Here is a 19,076-nt window from a genome sequence, read left to right on the forward strand (position 1 = left end):
ATCAAATGATCGGAATTTACATCAAAATTTGAGAGAAAAAGTGCTATCTCTGAAGGATATGGATCAGAGAAGAGAGAGAAGAAAAAAACTCTCAATAGAGAGAGAAAAACTTAATTTCTTTACATAGGTGTTTCTGTTTATTTCAGACATTAAAATATGCTAGTGATAAATTCAGAAGAGAAGAAGAATATATCGACACAAATTAAAATATGAGAAAAATATAAGGGTGTGAAATGTCAAACCCTGAAAGTTTCGTCCTCATCCTAATTGACGAGTAAACAGAGAACGACGTGTTGTCTCTTGACCTGAAGGAAAAAAGCTTCGTCTTTTCGAAGGTGAGGGGAAGGTGAAAAAGCCTTCTTTAGAAATCCCTTCCCTTCTTCTTCTTCTTCTTCTTCTTCTTCAACAAGATTCATACTTTCCTTCCTCCGCCATAGATGAATCAGTGTAGTCACGGAATCGATGGTTTACGAAGCGGCCTTTCGCCTTCAGCTCGACCCTTCGCCATCGATTCATCTCCTTCTTCTACCTTTTCTCTCACTGCTTCCAAATCTGAACACGATGATTCTATCTGGTTTGATTATAATCTAGACCTATCCTTCTTGTCCTCTGATGACCAGAGAAGTTGCCTCGATGATGATGATTCTCTATCTAACTTGTCTCGCGATGTTGAGGCGACCAAAGGTGAGATTTTTCTCTTTAATGTCATGGTTTGAATTTAGATAAGCGGATAATTGGGAACATAGATTTTTTGGTGTAAAGAGGTAATTTTTTTTGTGTGTTTTCTTTTTGTGACACTTGTGAATTTTGCAGGACAGCTTTTAGAGGGAAACTCTAATTCACTTTTGTCGAAATTGCCTGAGCTGCTGATTAAGTCCTCTGATGTTGCTGGTGATGATGACAAGATGGATCTGTCTTGTGCCGACACAACTGTCATGTCTGAGAAATCTTGTACAGAAACTGACCAAGATGACTCTGAGGAAGATTCTCCTTGCTGGATTGGAATAAATTCTCGCAAGACTTTGGCTTCAGGTGCTAAATCTGTGACTTCAAGGCGTTCTACTGATGATCTTAGTGGATTTCGTAGATTGAATCCCCTGGCACCTCAGTTTGTACCGTCTAACTCTAAGAAGAATCTTGACACGGATGGGAAAAGATGTGAAGAGAACGGTTCTTCTTCGTCTTTGAAGAAGTCTCTGTCTTCGAATTTTCCATCATCGTCGGCAGAATTCAACTTAACCGATCCTCCTGAAGATGAAAGTAAAGATGCAGTAAGTACTAGCAACTTGGACAACACTGCAGATGAAAGTTTGGGTTTTTTTGTATCTCGAGACAGCATTTCCAAGACCGTGAGCATGTCGAATTCTAAAAATGAATACCAGCCAGCTAAAAAGTTGGATCCTTTGGCCCCTGTTTTTGTTCCCTCTAGTGCAAAACTAAGTCCTTCTTCTGCCCATGAGAAGCAAGGAGATTTCGAGACAAATGCACATTCAGCTTCTGCTCTAGCTTCTTCAGATAAGTCGCTAAATACGGTCAATGTAGTGGCCTCTTCTGGTGAGGTTGGCCACAGTTTTAAGAGTCGGTATGGCGTTCAGGAATTAGGTTCATACACTCCTTGGATTGAATCTGAAGTTGGGATCACTGAGAATGCAAAACTAGGAACCTCCAGCAACAAGTCTTCTGGTCGGCGGAGATTGAATCCATTGGCCCCTCAATTCTCTCTCTCGGATACTAAACCAAAAGCATATTTCTATGAGAATTACCAAGCTGCAGATGATTTATCGCTGGTGGTGAGTACTGGTTATACGGAGCATAATGTAATAGATGCAGACTTAGCACAATCCTCAGTATATGTGGAACATCTCCTTCCCAACATGTCTCGTGGAAGTTCGTCACTGATATCTCCAAAGACGGACAGTAACTTTGGGTCTACTAAGTGGTTTGCGGTGGAGCCAAACACTACACTTTCAGTACATGGTAATCAAGATTTTCAGCATCCTCTTCCATTCCATGTCGTAGAAACTGCAGCCAGTTCATCTTCAAGCGATGTGAAAGCTTTATCTGGCCCATCTCCAAAAATGGATGTGAAGAAACTACTTACAACGATGCATGGACTGTCAGAGATACTAACAGTTGCACATGGTTCAGAATCTCCTGATGCGGTTGAGGTTGATCTCATTAACAGTACTGTACAGAATCTCAACATATACATCAAAAATAGCACTCAGGAACTGGCTGGGAATCAAAGCGTTGCACGACGCAATTCGTATGATCTAAAGCTTTTACCAAACAAGAGCAAGGTATGGTGTTCTTCCTAGTTCTTATGTATATATTTTGGTAGCTTAAGCCACAAGGAAAGCACATTACATTTGCATAGAACATAGGAAATGTAGCATCATCTCTTGTCAAATTCACAGAAAATGATATTGTGTTAATGGGTCACCATGATTCCAAATCTTCTCTATTAGCTATCGATTAGAGACCTTCAGCTTCCAAGGGCAAACGATATGACTGTCGACCTTGATGTTAAAAGGAAGGAGAAATACTCTGTGGTCTCAGGGGAGACGGTCCCAGATTCTCGTTTGTATCAATATGGTGTGACCAAAGATAACAGCTTTGGTCAGGTATGGATTTTTTTTGCATATGTGAGATGTGATTTTGGTGTTTATCTGGAGGTAGACCTTTGGGTTTGATAACATGCAGGTTGTGGCTAAGAGTGGTTACCAACAGAATCATCAAGCAGAGGAGCAGATTAACCAGCATGCACTGTTCTATAAAAGCTTATGGCTGAAGGCTGAAGCAGACAGGTGTTTGATGGTATACGAGACTTCTCTTTCGAATCCAAATTCTTGAGGATATAAGAAAGGTGACATCAAATCATCTTTGATATTCAAGTTCAGAGTGAAGTTTGAAAGGGCATTTACATGTCAGATTGCTTTCGATTTTTGCAGGTCGCCATGTAAATTTCAAAGAATAGCCTCAAGATCTCCAATTTCTGAAAGGAGACTATGAGGTATACGAATCTATTCCTTAGAAGTGGCTGACATGTGACCAGGATGAAGTTGGTGCTCTCTTTTTACCAGCTCCCTTTTCATTTATTTATGGTCATATCAGGTCATGTTGACTCAAGAGAAAAAGTTTATTGTAATATCAGTGCTTACTTTACTTGCATAATCCTTACTGATCAAACTCTTGTCTTTCTCTTGTCAGAACATGGGTACTTTTTGGACGTGGAGCCTTTTGGTTACTGAAGATTGTAATGTTCTCTTTGATATGTTGTCCTGATCTTGGATTGTCGGATGTATAAACAAATTTTTGTTACTCTTATCATAAGACTCATAAGTTATGAGTCATAACTATGTCATCAAACTTATCGGATCTTGGACTTTTCTTCTCACTTCTACTTTGCTTTGGAAACCTTATTTCCACCGTCTCCTTCACTTAAACAGTCAATAACAGAAACAAAACCCAAGAAACAAAAGTTTCTATATATATTTTTTTTATAAATCCTATCGGCTGATCCGGTCGATTCCGGTGGAATGCACCGAAATGCTATAGTGTGAACTTCTTCTTGGTTCAATGGTTCAACGGACACCATGAGCTTCGAACGAACTCGAGTCAACAAGCCATAAGATCCATAAGATCCATGAGATCTAAATGGACCATCACACTACCTGTTCCGAGTTTGAAATGCCTTCTGACTAATGTTAGGGGTAGCTAGATTGTCTGTTACTGGACTACCAGGTAAATTGCTTGGACTTTTGGCCCAAACCCAGACTTCCCACATAATTATGTTTTTGTTTCCAGGGAGGATCGAACCTGGATGAAATGATGTAACACCTTACACAACCTTTCCCTACCACTGGACCACAACGATGCGGGCAGATATATATTTGGTATATAGTATTCAATAATAGTTTGACTAAAAAAAAAAGAAAAATCTACAACTGTTATAAACTTATATAATAGTAGGTGTAATTTATCATAAACATAAATATAAATAATTTTATATCCGTAGAGAGAAGAGGGATACTGATAAGAAAGGAGAGAGAATTTGTTCTTATAATTTTGAAAAAATTGTGTATCACGACAAAATATTACGTTCGTCTATATAGAAATGAAAAGTAAAAGTTACTATGCATGTATCGTAACAAGATACATCATAATTTATAAATTTAATGCGTTTATATATATATTAAAATAAATAAAATAATTTAATGCACTTTTTACAAACAAATAAAAAAATGTTGAATTATACATAGAGTATTTTTCTTGACTCTGATAATAAAAAAAGGGGTTTTTGCTAAAAATAACCCAAAAATTGACTTTGAATACAAAAGTAGACCCCTGAAAAAACATTTAGCAGAAATAACCTAAAGGGGTAGTGAAAAGACTATTTAAACCTGTATGAGTAAACAAAAAACGGATGTCCTAATTACCGTTTACACCCTGACGAAGTCTACTAAAGTGAAAAAGAAGTCTAATAGTAGACTTCATTTTATCGAAATGAAGTCTACTAAATAACTAAATCTGTAAATTTAATTTTAAAATTTTTAAAAATTATTTTGGTATCAAATTTACATTCATAAATTTCGTAATCTAACCCAAATGTACAGAAATTATTTTTTCATATTGGTAAATGGAAATGTATGTTTTTAAATTAAGTAGAAGTAAATTTATTATTTAAGTTTTAAAAGTTGTAGACTTCTATATTGAAGTCTACTTAACCGAATAAATTAATCTAATCGAAATTTAAACCGAAATTAAACCGGGAATAACTTCCATTAACCAAGAGAAACTAAACAAAACCGAATAAATATTTATCTTAACCAAAAAAATCAAAAATAATTATTTAACCAATACATAAACCAAAATTGAACCAACAATTCTGAACCAAAAATTATTCATTTAACCAAAATTTGTACCTCCCTATATAAATGAAGCCTACGTTTGTAACCCTAATTTTGTAAAAATGAAAACTCAAACCTCTCTCTCTAAAACGGCGCTTCCCCTCTGTTTCAGATTCAACGAGAACATCGATTTTTTTAGATCTGCTTGCGAACGAGCTGTACACGAGGTCTTTTTCTATGCTGTTTCAGGTTAGAAATCTCTCTTTAGATTATACTCTGCTTTTTGTTTTTAGGAAAACGTTTGTTTGATCTTCACTGTAGGTGACCTCAACATAGTGAGCAACAAAAGAGGTCCACTGTCGACTTCCTCACCGCCGTGCAGCTTTGTCTGGGTATGGCTTTGATGTCTGGTTCATATTGTTAGCTTTTTCTAGTTTTTTCTTTTTACTTATTAGCTGATGTTTTGTTTGTCCAGAAATTTTGGTTTTATTTAATTGGGATCCACTTTGAATTTTTTTTTATTCATAATGTACTAAGATCTGAGTGTCAGAACTAATTTGATTTAGTTTAGTAATCAGATCTGTGATTATGTGTTTCTCGGAAACCTCCTCTTCCTCTTCTTTATTAGATTTGTTACTTGGGTTGATGTTTAATTTTTACTCCTTTCATTTGCAGTATCTCACAAATCTCAACAATTCATCACTGTCATCTCCGAAAGCAGACTTCTTGAGTTGATTTCGAAAGCAGACTTCTTAAGTTGACTTCTTTCATTTGTAGTATCTCACAAATCTCAAAAATTCGTCACCGTCATCTCCATTTTCTCCACCATCGACATCGAGACGGGTAGGGAGTTTTGTCCTAACAGGCCCAAGTGCCAAACACAACAATTAAGCTCATTTACAAAACAGAACCCAATAAGTAAATAATTGATCTTCTGTTTGCTCATGATCTCTTTTTGTGTAATGATTATCAATTTTGTCTGTAATGATCATTAATTGTAATAATCATCAACTGTAGTAGTCTTTTAATTGTCATCAACCGTTATTTTTATGTATCTTTATCAAATATGTAACATAATCAACAAAATATAATGGTTCAGAGTATGGTGCAAAGAAAAGTTCCATAAACTAATTCTAAATAAAAATTTTAAGTGACTGATTTTGCACCAGTTTTAAAACCACAAAATAGAAGAAGAATGGATTGGTGTTACATGTTTATACAATGTCACAAATTTTTTGAAGTAACTGAATGTTGCATCAGTTTTAAAATCACAAAGTATGTCAAATCCAAAAAAAGAAAAAAAAAAACAGAAGAATGAGGTTAGTGTTATTAACAAGAGAATTTAAAAATGACTCTACAATCTTATGGAGTTGATCATTTTCTGTTATAAAACACACAAAAAAACCATATTAGCAAACGAAATTACAAACTACATTATTGCAAAAATGTAAGTAACAAATTTTCTATATAGGAGACTTCGTCTGCAGACTTCATCTGTAGACTGGAGATGAAGTCTATTCTTCCAAGCTAACTAGCTATTAAATCAACAAATTCGATTCTACAATAAATATCGACTTAAAACAAATGAAACTCATTGAGTAATTAGACCAGTTGGTAACACACATTCCAAAACCTAAAAATACAAAAAAATAATTTATATATATTCTGTAATTTTGTTTTTAAAATAATGATACCGAGCAGACTTCATGTGCAGACTTCATCCGTAGACTGCTGGAGAAGTCTACTTTAATAAGCTAACTAGCTTAAAAATCAAAACTTCTGATTCAACAATAAATATCGAATGAAATGAAATGAAATTCACTGGGTAGTTCAATCACTTCATAAAAAGCATTTCTAATCCAAAAAATAAAAAAAATACTTTATAAATTTTCCTAAAACACGTTTTTAAAAAAACTACAATAAGTAGACTTCTAAAGCAGACTTCAAACGTACGTTTTCATAGTGAAGTCTACTAAAGAAGTCTACTAAAAAACAGGTTATTTTTGCAATTGACCATTTCGTTGACTTTTCCTTCAGTAGACTTCAGAAGTAGACTTCCGGCCAAAAAGGTTACTTTAGCATTTGACCGATGCATTGACTAACAAAGTAGACTTCTACTGTAGACTTCATGTACGAGTAGACTTCTCTGACAGTCTACTTTTGAAGTCTACGAAAAAAATAGGTTATTTTTGCAATTGAATTTTTTGAGTAGAATTCACTGTGAAGTCTACTTAAAAAAAGATTCTTTCTAAGTTTGACCGAAAAATATAAGTAGACTTCTTTGGGAAGTCTACAGTTTTTAGACTTCTTTCTGAAGTCTACTGCAGCTTTCCAGAGTTTTATGAATTTTTTAATTTTTAAAAAACTTTAGTCAAACACTAAAATGACCTATACGTTTTTGGTCAAACTACAAAAGTAACTCAAAAGTAGACTTCTTGTGCAGACGTAAACAGTAGACTTTAGAAAGAAGTCTACATTAAAAAGTCAAAATACGGTCAACTACAAAAATAACCTCTTTCCTTTCGTAGACTTCTTAAGCCTTCAAATGAAGTCTACTATGCTTTTTTTCGTTTTCAAAGGATATCGAGTAGACTTCTCGTGAGGTTTAATGAAGTCTACTTTTAAAAGTCAATTGCAAAAATAACCTTATGTTGACTAGTAGACTTCAGTATACTTCACGAGAAGTCTACTTTCGCGATATGAAAACTGAAATATGGAGAAATTGAAGTGTGACGATTACCTTTAACAAAATTGAGCTCGACTACGGTTCTTTTAAGCACCCAGAACTCAGGATTTCACCAAAAATAAGCAACCCAAATGTTAAGTAACCAGAAATCACCAAAAATACATGACTTTTAGCATTGTAACTTAGCCCAGATGTTTTGGAGAAGAAATTACGAAAGAATGAGGAAGGTTATGAGTGAATGAGCTCAAATCTTTACTTATTACAGTTTTAAAATTGGTTGAGAAGCATTTATTCCATTTTCATGGTTGTTCATGGTGGTTGAAGAAATTGAAGAATATGGCATTCTCGTAATAAAAAGGTTTTTAGAAGGTCCAAGGAGACTTTAGCCAAATTAAAGAAAAATCGAAATAATAGATGTATAATGGCATTTTCGTTAATAGTTTAAGTGAGAAGGATAAAATTGTGAGAAAATGGCAAAAGTTGGAGAGAAAAAAAAAAGGTTAGTTTGGTGTTTGACTTTGAAATATGGGTTAAATCTGAAACTCTCCCTAACAAAAATGTCTTCTACGAAGAGTTATATTTATGGGAGAATAGTCAATACCTCATTTTCTTCAAAATTGTCGGCTTAAATTGGTCAGATCAAAATATATTTTCTCTTCATTATGGCCAAAAGAAATGAAGCATTCCGTCAAAAGCTATTACTCTTAAAAAGCTCTGCTTTGGTCAAGACTCAGGAAGCAAGAAAATCGGAAAATGGAAGATGAAAACCTATCATTGTACGCCATGATCCTATCGAGCTCCTCTGTTCTTCCCATGGTTCTAAAGACAGCCATAGACCTTGGCCTATTCGACATATTAGCCGAATTTGGCCCTTCTTGTTCCCTCTCTGCTTCTCAGATCGTGTCTCTCTTGTCTACTCAAACACAACAACATCATGATTCAAGCTTAATCAATCGTATTCTTCGATGCCTAACGAGCTATTCCATACTCACATGTTCTGTTTCCACTGACCACGGTGAGCCACTTGCGGTCTATGGTTTAGCTCCTGTTGCCAAGTACTTCACCAAGAACCAAGATAGATCTGGCTCGTTGGCTCCGTTGGTGAATTTGTTTCAGGATAAGGTCGTGATGGATATCTGGTAAAGTTCATTAACAACATCAAAATTTTTTTGGTCTGAAACGTGATGATCTTGAATTATGATTTTGTTTATAACGTGAAAAAGGTACAACCTGAAAGATTCAGTTCTCGAAGGAGGGATTCCATTCAACAAGACTCATGGTTCGAGCGCGGTCGAATTGGTGGGCAGAGATTCAAGATTCAGAGAAGTGTTCCAAAGCTCCATGAGAGGTTTTAATGATGTTTTCATGGAAGAAGTTATGAATAAGTACATGGGTTTTGATGGTGTGACGTCATTAGTTGATGTTGGTGGTGGAGATGGATCGATTCTCCGTAAAATAATCTCCATGCATCCTAATATCATCAAAGCTATTAACTTTGATTTGCCTTCTGTTATCAACGCTTCATCAGCTTCTCCAGGTATATATAGTGCAAGTTCTTGCCAAGATTCTGTTTATATTGTGAATGATTTGAAATGTCATATCTTTTTTGTGTGTGTTATAGGCATTGAGAATGTTGCTGGCGACATGTTTACAAGCATTCCTAAAGGAGAAAACATTTTGATGAAGGTTAATTTGTTCTTAAAGTTTTTTTTAAAGACTTAACAAAAATACTTAAAAGCTAACATTAGGGTTTTTCTTGTTCGTTTTGTTACATTTACAACAGTGGATTCTCCACGGCTGGGACGATGAACATTGCGTGAAGATACTAAGCAACTGTTATCAATCGTTACCGTCAAACGGCAAGGTGATTGTGATCGATATGGTAATCCCGGATTTTCCAGGAGATACACTCTTAGACAGAAGCGTGATTCAGTTTGAGTTGTTCATGATGAACATGAACCCATCAGGGAAAGAAAGAACAAAGAGAGAATTCGAGATTTTAGCTCGCCGTGCTGGATTTTCTAGTGTACAAGTTCCACTTACATCTCTCTGTTTCTCAGTTCTGGAATTCCTCAAGATTGCGTGATATGTTTTTCATTTAATTTACAGCAAGATATTTACTAGATTGAGTTAAAATATATAATTCCATTCAACGGCAATTTAATGTTATCAGTGAGGCTACTAGCTTCGTATATATAAGCATTTGTGTTCTTTGGTGCTGTGCTCTTTGGTGCTGTGCTCTTTGGTGCGCTATGCAAGTATCTGAGTATAATTGTATGTTAGGGTGATATCAAAGTACCAATGAGCACATGTTTAATATCAACCTAATGGCATAGCACCAAAGAGCACATATTCAATTTACTATGCAAGTATCTAAGAATAATTTTTTGCAGTTTTTCAGTGGTCTATTTCGAAATTACTTTGATATCAACCTAACATACTAATATCAAAGTAACATCTGGTAGAGTACGACTGAACTTCAAACTCTAAACCACTAATGCATATAATATTCTTTTTAAGAGCATCTGCAATGGTACTCTATTTTTGCTTCTAAACTCTATTTTTAGAGTAAAATCATCTACATTGGTACGTTATATCTTATTCTGCATTGATATACTGTTTATTTCTCTATTTATAGAGAATAATTTTTTTATTTACAAAACAGTCCTTAAACTTTTATATCTTTGTATTTTACACATAAATAATAAATAAACAATAAAATACCACATAATATTATATTTAATTAAACTATATCAGCAATAATTAATTATATAATCATTTAAAAGTTTAAATTACAACAACAAAATATATTAAATAAAAATACAATAAAATAACAAAAATAAAATTTAAAATACAGAGTTATAAATAAAAACCTGAATTAATTACTAAAAAAACTTAACACAATTTATTAAACTATTAATCTAATAATTTGTTAAATCACTTTCAGATCCATGAAGATTATTAAGATATTCTCCAAATGAAGAAGATATAGAAGGAGCTTGTTAATCAACCTTTTTCTTTAAGATTCTTGTTTGTTCACTTTGAACATATGCACGAATGTTTGGATTTTGTATGGAATTTAAGTTTTGAGGCAAAACTTTGTTTTCTTCTTTGAGTTATTTTAATGCAAAATTCTTACTTTGAATTTCCAAGTGGTGTTGCCTTTGTGCAGTTGTCTTTTTTAATTCTTCCACAAGTTGTCTATTTCCTTTTTCCAAAGTCTTGATAACAGCTGATGCTTGATCATCATTTTTTCTTTTCAATTTAGATTTTTTAACTCCAGGTGATTGTTGAGATGGAGATCCGCCACTAAAGTCATCTTCATTACATAAGTTTACAGAAAATAAATATAAACTTGCAGATGGTTGTGTAGCAGAGTCCGGCGTAAAATTTTCAGACTCTGAAGATGTATATCCGAAACCACATGGATTTGATATTTTTTAGCAGAAATGACACCATCTTTAAACTTTTCAAAATCTTAATAATATTCCATACATGATCAAATTTTCAACCAGTTTTGAATTTTGGATCTTCCATTAGCATTTCTTTAGCTTGATTGAACTACATACAAATATTAAACAAAAATAAATAAATATCCAAATAATAATAAATAAAGTAAAATTTATTTATTAATACTTACAATATCATCACTTGAAGCACCACTTAGATGTCTGTTTTCACATTGTTTGATGCATGCATGTAGTTTTCTTGTTGCTCTTTCAATAGTTTAAAATCGACATTGGATAGATTTTTTTGTACGTTCACTCCAAGTTGCTTTTTCCCTTAAAGCTTCCACCACACGATCCCAAAACTGGTCAGAGGTTTGATAAATACCAGTTATTGGATCTTAAGAAATTTCCATATACACTTGACATAAAAAATTATATTCTTCTTTAGAATACCCAGCAGAACGAGATATTTTTGCTAAAAAGTAAGAAGAAAATGTGTATCAAAATTTATGGAATGATGTGAATAGAAATAAAAATCCATGAGGTTATTTATAGATGTTGATGAAGTGATTCCAAGATTCTCACGTTTTAAACTACATCACAATAAACTCTCATAATTATCAATCCAGCTACACATATAACTTTATATTAGTTTCTTACATGTTTTAAATGGACTTGACAATCCAACTATACGTAGACAAACTTTGACTAGAAAAACATCACAATTAATTCTCACATTCATCATTCCAACTATATAAAAAACTTTAAATTAATTTTTAGATATTTTAGATGAAAATCCAACTACACAAATATCATTTAATTTTCACAGTTGGAACTAGTAGAATATCATAATAAATTCTCACATTTATATCAACCCAACTACACATAATAAAGAAGGGTTCATAACATTTTCTTTCAATAATACAAAATATCACTAAATGAAAACCCACATGTACACATTTTTCCACTGATTCTCTTAGATTAGCTAGAAAAAATGTAGAAAAACAATAGAAAATCAATTTATCATCTATAAATATCACTGCAACTTCATGTTAGTCATCACAATCTCATAACTTTTTACCTTACTCATTCTAAATATTTCTCTCAAAATGAATTTTAATCTCCCAAATTTCTATTCTTCATCATCTGATCAGATGATGATGACAATATAGAAATAATCAACAGTCTCGACAATGCAGAACAAGCAATACATCTTGCTATCGCTAATAACAACGCAATCATCCAATACTTTCTCAATCAAAAAAGCAACGATGTGGCCCATGACAGCTCGGTTCGAGGACGTACTTTCATCCACCGAGATCGGAAAAGTGCACATGACAGATTGTTCAATGACTACTTCTCTGAAACTCCATTGTATAATGATGCTATGTTTCATAGAAGGTATCGTATGTCTCGTTTCCTTCGTATTATTAACGCCGTTGAAAATCATGACAACTACTTCACTCAAAAGAGAGATACAACCGGTAGACTTGGATTATCATCCCTTCAGAAAGGAACATCTGTTTTACAGATGCTAGTGTATGGCTTGCCAGCGGATGCCACAGACAAGTATGTTAATATTGGCGAATCAACGACACTCGAAAGCATGAAAAGATTTTTTCGAGCTAGATATTTTTTCAGAGAAATATTTACGATCACCAACGGCTAATGATGTTGCCAGACTTCTTTATATTGGTGAAAAACAGAGTTTTCCAGGGATGCTTGGTAGCTTAGATTGCATGCACTGGAAGTGGAAAAATTGTCCTACCGCATGGGCTGGACAATATGCGGGACGTAGTAGATCACCAACTATAATTCTTGAAGCTGTAGCAGATTATGATCTTTGAATATGGCATGCCTATTTTGAAATGCCAGGCACCAATAAATGATATCAATGTGTTGGAGTCTTCTCATCTTTTCTCCAACCTCGCTCAAGGTATTGCTCATCCTTGTCATTATGTCATACAAAGAAAATAATATAATATGGGTTATTATTTGGCTGATGGTATATATCTAAAATGGTCAACTATAATGCAAACTATTCATGAACCAAGGGGCCCTAAGAAAAAATATTTTGCTACACAACAAGAAGCATGTGGGAAAGATGTTGAGCGTGCCTTCGGAGTTCTCCAATTGTGAAAGGTCTGGCTTGTTTTTGGAAAAAAAAAAATGTGCTACATGACATAATGACTACATGTATAATATTACATAATATGATAATCGATGATGAGCGTGATCTGGATGCACCAATTTAAGTTGAAAGAAAAGCTCCACCTCCAGAAGTTGAAATAGCGACAGATGAAAATATCCGATTTCAAAAATTTCTTTGTCGATATAGAAAATCAAAGACAAAGAAGCTTATTTCTCACTTTGAAATGCGTTAATTGATCATTTGTGGGAGAAGTATACTAATGGTGATATTTAAAATATGTTTTATTTGTTAGTTTTTCAGTTTATGTGATGTAATAGTATTTTATAATAAATAAAATTTTAAAAATGAAATTATATTGAATTATTATTAAAATTAAAATAAATAGATTTTTTAAAAAAACTTTTAGAAGTAGAAGGTCTGATAAGCAATTAATAGTAATATTCAGAGTTAGATATAGAGACAACCATTACAGTAAACCATTTCTCTATTTTTAAAAATTTCTATTTTTAGAATAAAATATAGAGACAACCATTACAGATGCTCTAATGCTTCAGTTCATTTTAGAACATTGCATTTTAATAAATTTGTTCCTTTTTTTAATTAAATCTATTCCGCATTTTTCTATTTTTATAAAACTTACTTATTTTAAAACCTCCGATAATTTTTTTTGGTGCTACGGACAACATTCCTGTCCACTCGATAATTAAACTAAATTATTGATTAAAGGTGACATGTTAATCCTGATTTCTTACCCGATAATTATATTATAACATTTCTAAGACGTTGTAATTCAGTGGATGAAATTTTCTCTGTTGGACTGGCTGGCTCACCCTAAGATCAGTCGGAAGGCTTCAGTTGTTCTAGAAAATTAAGTAAGTTAACTAATCCTTGTCGTTCAAGGTTATATAAAGAAAACAACGTTTTAGCTTAGGTTGGGAGTTGAGACTCCACACCTAGGATCCCCCTTGGGAAAAGATTGATAACATAATATAATTTAGATTCTAGGACTTTCTAAAACTTAATTAAAACTGCACAATACTAAGGTCCTATTAAAGTTTCACGAAGAAGTTTACATAGGTAAAAATATTATTACATATCTGATTAATCTCATATTATATATTATGCACACAATATATATATATATATATATATATATATATATATATATATATATATAATTCGCTAGGGTTTAGGACATCGTTCTCGTGAGCCTTGTTTCTTTGGTGAGCGTCCTTTTTTTCCTTGAGGTGAACAACTACCACCAACTTCAATCTTGATCTCTCTGATCACCTTTTGATCCCAAACCCATTCTCCTATTTATTAATTTCCCAAAATAGAAAATAATTTTTATTTTGAATGTTTTTAGTAATCATTTTTAATATAATCCAGTTGTACCAATCCAAATCAAACAAAAACCGTATTGTAAAACGTAGTACAAAAATCAAAATGAAGAAAAAAATAATCATTCCGTTTAAAATTTCCATATATATATAGTAAAACTTCTATAAATTAATACTCGATAAATTAATAATTACTATAAATTAATAAATTTTGATGGTTCCAAATCGGGTCAATGTAAAAATTCATCAAATTCAATAAATAATAAGATAATAATTTTTTTTTGAAACTCTTATGTAAATATGTGGTCCCAATAAAAACATAAATTAATAATTATAAAAATTTATGTAAATATATATAAATATAATATTCTAAAATATGACTAATGTGTTTGTTTTTACTTAAAGTTAAAATCTCATTGATTCTAAACTCTCTAATTATTATATCAGTAGCTCTTATCACTATTTTACTATATACATTCAAAATTTATGATGATTTTTTGATGTGACAATTGATTTTTTTTACATGTAAATGTTTTTAAATGTATTGTAGTATTATCTTCAATTTTATCATCAATAATACTGATAGTAACCATGGTTTTTTATAAATTTTAAACTTATGAACATATATATTTTTACATAGACAATCCAATATGGTATTAAAAACTATTTTATTGTAATAGTTATAATTTTTAGTCATGATTTATATTATGAGATTTGTTAAAATTTTGAAATATAACATTATTCTAAAGAAATTTTTAGAAAATTATATGTGAAAAGCAAATTTTATTTATAAATTAATAATTATTAATTTATAGATAAATTAATAAAATATTATGGTACTAATATTATTAATTTATAGATGTTTTACTGTATAGATTTTTTTTAGTTTCCATAAATATGATTTATTTTGGTGGTATAATTTGCTAAACATGGAATACAATTTAAACAATGTATCAAACAATAACCAAAATGAATGATGATCAATTTATACAACCGTACCAACCGAACCAAAATCGGATTGGATTTCTAAAATTGTTCGGAATAAAAAAAACCTACTTGGCTTTGGAGATTCGTATTGTACTCGGGCCATTGCTGTGTTTGATAATCCAGAGAACAATAGAAAACTTAAAGTTAGCAAGCATAGCAGGCCGTTATACATTTTTTTGTTGATTTGAAAATATGAATTTCTAAATATAAGATTGTGCATGCATATATAGAGAGAATAAGACTGAAATTACAATATTCCTTCCTTTTCTTGTTCAAATTCAATCTTCTTCTGTAAATGAAATCCCAGTCTTCTCTGAATTGGTCCAACTTAATTTTAATTACTTTGGAAACTTTGGAGAACAAAGTCCATGTTATAAGTTAAGGTAAAATTAACGTAAATGATTTTTTGGTTGAATAAATTTTATATTCAATTAAAAAAAATATTAATGTAAACAGCAGAAGCTTCTGTCACTAAATAAAAAAATCCAAGAATGTTGAATAAGTTCGCTTTAAAATACGAATGGACAAATTCTTAATTAAGATCCCAAATTACGTTGTCCTATTCTTCTCAATATATATATATATATATATATATATATATATAATCAGAGCCAAGCATCTGCTTCAGGGCCAAAGAGTTAAATATTTTTTAGGGGCTAATTTTCTAAAACATATGTTAGCTCAGTCAGTTTGTGAGAAGGGGAGAGTGTTATAGCTTTCCGCGCGGATGTGGAGTTCGATTCCACCTCTCCACATGATTGCCATTTATAGTTTTTTTTTAAAAAATCGGCCCATTGTTAAAAAAAAAAAATTTTAAGCCCATTTAGAAGTGTCCCACATTGACTACTTCAAATTTTTTAAAGGGGAAGCTGCACTATAAATAAGACTCTTCATCTAAAAATAATAATTAAATAATTTAAAAGTAATAACTAAATATCTTAGTGTAACTGTGTGTTTTCACAATTTATTATTTGTGGATTAAGCTATATTAAAATATAAATTGTGGATTAAGCTATATTAAGAAGAGTTTTATTTGAAAAAAGTAATTAATTACTTAGTACTAAAAAAGTAATTAATTATTCAAGTGAGTTGTATCCTTAAAAAAGGAAGAAACCGGTGCATCAAAAAGAAGGAGAAAGAGAATAGTACATGCGTAGGACAAATCTCAAGCTAACTCTATCTTAAAATTTGTCCAACTTTTAAGTAAAGATAAGAATGAAAATAAGTACGAAAAAGAGAAAGAGAAGGAGAAAGAGAGTCAGGGGTGAGAATGAAGATGAGATTCATGAAAATGAAGATCTGATTGAAACTGGGAATGAAGATGTGATTGAGGCTGAGAATGAAGATGTGATTGAGACTGAAATTGAGAATGAGAATAAGAATAAGAATGAAGAAGAGAAATCCAAAGATGTTAACGACGAAGAGTATCAAACATGTGAGGATATTAGTGATCCTGGGAACCGGAAAATTATGAATTATAATAGATACATATGAATTATATGCGCCTTGATCATTCATTACATAAATGAGAATCCCAAAATGTCGCCGTCACAAAATAAGCTAAATCGGTTTACATGTGATATTATGATGTGAATGCATATGTTTAAAATCGAACAATGTCAAGCTCAAAACAAGAGACAAGCATTCATCACATGCAGTCACGTACAAATGAAAAGGAAACACCACAAGAACACATACATTCAGAACAAAATAGCAGCTACAAATAAATTTCTTAATTTTTTTACTCTTTATTTGACACACGAAAATATATTTCTTAAATTTTTTATTCTTTGTTATTCTCTTTTATTTTCTAGTTCCCTTTAGATATCTCTCTAATGCATTGAATTCAACAACTCATATAGTCATATATGGTCACGCTAAGAAGAAAATCAAATCAGCTTGAAAACTTACAGTTGTCGTCGTTTAAGAATAATTTGAGATAGAATAAACGAAAAAACATCTATCAGAGTTCAGAATAAATGATTTTATAAATATTTTATTAGTTTACATATAAATATAAATTTTGAGTGGAAAATTGGATTAGAAGTCTTTGTTTGGTCTTCGTCTTTTTGTAGTTCCACGTGTTCCACACGAAAAGAGAAATGCGAAGTTGGACTAATTCAGATTCATATAATTCAAGAGTCAAAATAACATCTTGTACAAACAAGTATATAAATATACTAATAAACGCGTTTAATATTTCAATTCAAAATTAATTTTTCTATAGTAGAAATAAAAAACTAACGACGTAATTACCACGTACCGTCGTACTCTAAGATTTGCTGTGGCTTAGCTCCTGTTGCCAAGTACTTCATCAAGAACCAAGATGAATCTGGCTCGTTGGCTCCGTTGGTGAATTTTTTCAGGATAAGATCGTGATGGATATCTGGTAAATTCATTACCAACTTCCAAAACTCTTTTGTCTGAAACGTGATGGTCTTGAATCTTGATTTATGATTTTGTTTATAACGTGAAAAAGGTACAACCTTAAAGATTCAGTTCTCGAAGGAGGGCTTCCATTCAACAAGACTCATGGCTCGAGCGCGGTCGAATTGGTGGGCAGAGATTCAAGAGATTCAGAGAAGTGTTCCAAAGCTCGATGAGGGGATTTAATGATGTTTTCATGGAAGAAGTTGTGAATAAGTACAAGGATTTTGATGGTGAGAAGTCATTAGTTGATGTTGGTGGTGGAGATGGACCTATTCTCCTAAAATAATCTCCATGCATCCTAATCATCAAAGCTATTAACTTTAATTTGACTTCTGTTGTCAACACTTCATCAGCTTCTCCAGGTATAGCAGAAGTTCTTGCCAAGATTCTGTTGTATTATGAATGATTTGAAATGTCATAATTTTTCGTGTTGTAGACATTGAGGATGTTGCTGGAGACATGTTTACAAGCATTCCTAAAGGAGAAAACATTTTGATGAAGGTTAATTTTTTCTTAAAGTTTCCTTAAGACTTAACAAAAATACTTAAAAGCTAATATTAGGGGTTTTCTTGTTCGTTTTGTTACATTTACAACAGTGGATTCTCCACGGCTGGGACAATGAACATTGCGTGAAGACACTTAGCAACTGTTATCAATCATTACCATCAAACGGCAAGGTGATTGTGATCGATATGGTAATCCCGGATTTTCCGGGAGATACACTCTTTAGACAGAAGCGTGTTTCAATTTGAGTTGTTCATAATGAACATGAACCCATCAGGGAAAGAAAGAACAAAGAGAGAATTCAAGATCTTAGCCCGCCTTGCTGGATTTTCTAGTGTACACACTTACATCTCTTTGTTTCTCGGTTCTAGAATTCCTCAAGATTGCCTGATATGTCTAGTATTTTCATTTTTTTACAGCAAGATATGTACTAAATTGCCTGATATGAACCTGTATTTTAATTTTAAACTCTCTTAATATACTCGATAACTTTGTTAAGCATTGTGCCTGTGTCTGCCTCGGGCTTGATCCAAACATGGCAAGACAAACAATATTTCTCAACGGTTTTAGCCCAATCTCTTTTATATAGTGCTTCCATCTTAATTAACTTGCCTAAAATATTAGATTTGATCAAGTCAATCATGTTCCAAAAAGCAAAAGAGACAATGATGACTTATG

At 32.4% G+C, this 19,076-nt stretch overlaps 3 protein-coding genes and 1 pseudogene across 7 annotated transcripts; 3 read left to right on the plus strand and 1 right to left on the minus strand.

The window, feature by feature from the left end:
* Positions 1–310: 310 nt before the first annotated feature.
* Positions 311–3,395, plus strand: LOC18991745. 5 transcript variants are annotated; one of them, XR_002897995.1, is made up of 6 exons: positions 311–684; positions 814–2,300; positions 2,469–2,624; positions 2,704–2,866; positions 2,952–3,061; positions 3,211–3,395. XR_002897995.1 is itself a non-coding variant. In XM_024152454.1 (5 exons), exons 1-4 carry the CDS (start codon positions 438–440, stop codon positions 2,851–2,853), a joined length of 2,040 nt encoding a protein of 679 aa, XP_024008222.1. In that variant the 5' UTR covers positions 311–437; the 3' UTR covers positions 2,854–2,866; positions 2,952–3,395. The 5 variants fall into 5 exon arrangements, 1 of the variants encoding a protein (XP_024008222.1); XR_002897994.1 differs by having other exon boundaries at positions 2,952–3,013; XR_002897997.1 differs by having other exon boundaries at positions 2,534–2,624; positions 2,952–3,013.
* Positions 3,396–8,172: 4,777 nt separating this feature from the next.
* LOC18991746 (caffeic acid 3-O-methyltransferase 1) lies at positions 8,173–9,642 on the plus strand. Its single transcript, XM_006415068.2, has 4 exons — positions 8,173–8,675; positions 8,760–9,073; positions 9,158–9,222; positions 9,320–9,642. Exons 1-4 carry the CDS (start codon positions 8,290–8,292, stop codon positions 9,620–9,622), a joined length of 1,068 nt encoding a protein of 355 aa, XP_006415131.1. The 5' UTR covers positions 8,173–8,289; the 3' UTR covers positions 9,623–9,642.
* Positions 9,643–14,319: 4,677 nt separating this feature from the next.
* On the minus strand, positions 14,320–15,636 carry LOC112083913. Its single transcript, XM_024152135.1, has 2 exons — positions 15,534–15,636; positions 14,320–14,450 (listed from the first exon to the last, which is right to left on the minus strand). The coding sequence occupies exons 1-2, from the start codon at positions 15,634–15,636 to the stop codon at positions 14,320–14,322; spliced, it is 234 nt and encodes a 77-aa protein (XP_024007903.1).
* Positions 15,637–16,679: 1,043 nt separating this feature from the next.
* LOC112083914 lies at positions 16,680–18,833 on the plus strand (annotated as a pseudogene).
* Positions 18,834–19,076: the final 243 nt, after the last annotated feature.

The sequence above is a fragment of the Eutrema salsugineum genome, unplaced genomic scaffold (genome assembly GCF_000478725.1).
Source record: "Eutrema salsugineum unplaced genomic scaffold, Eutsalg1_0 scaffold_5, whole genome shotgun sequence".
NCBI lineage: Eukaryota > Viridiplantae > Streptophyta > Magnoliopsida > Brassicales > Brassicaceae > Eutrema > Eutrema salsugineum.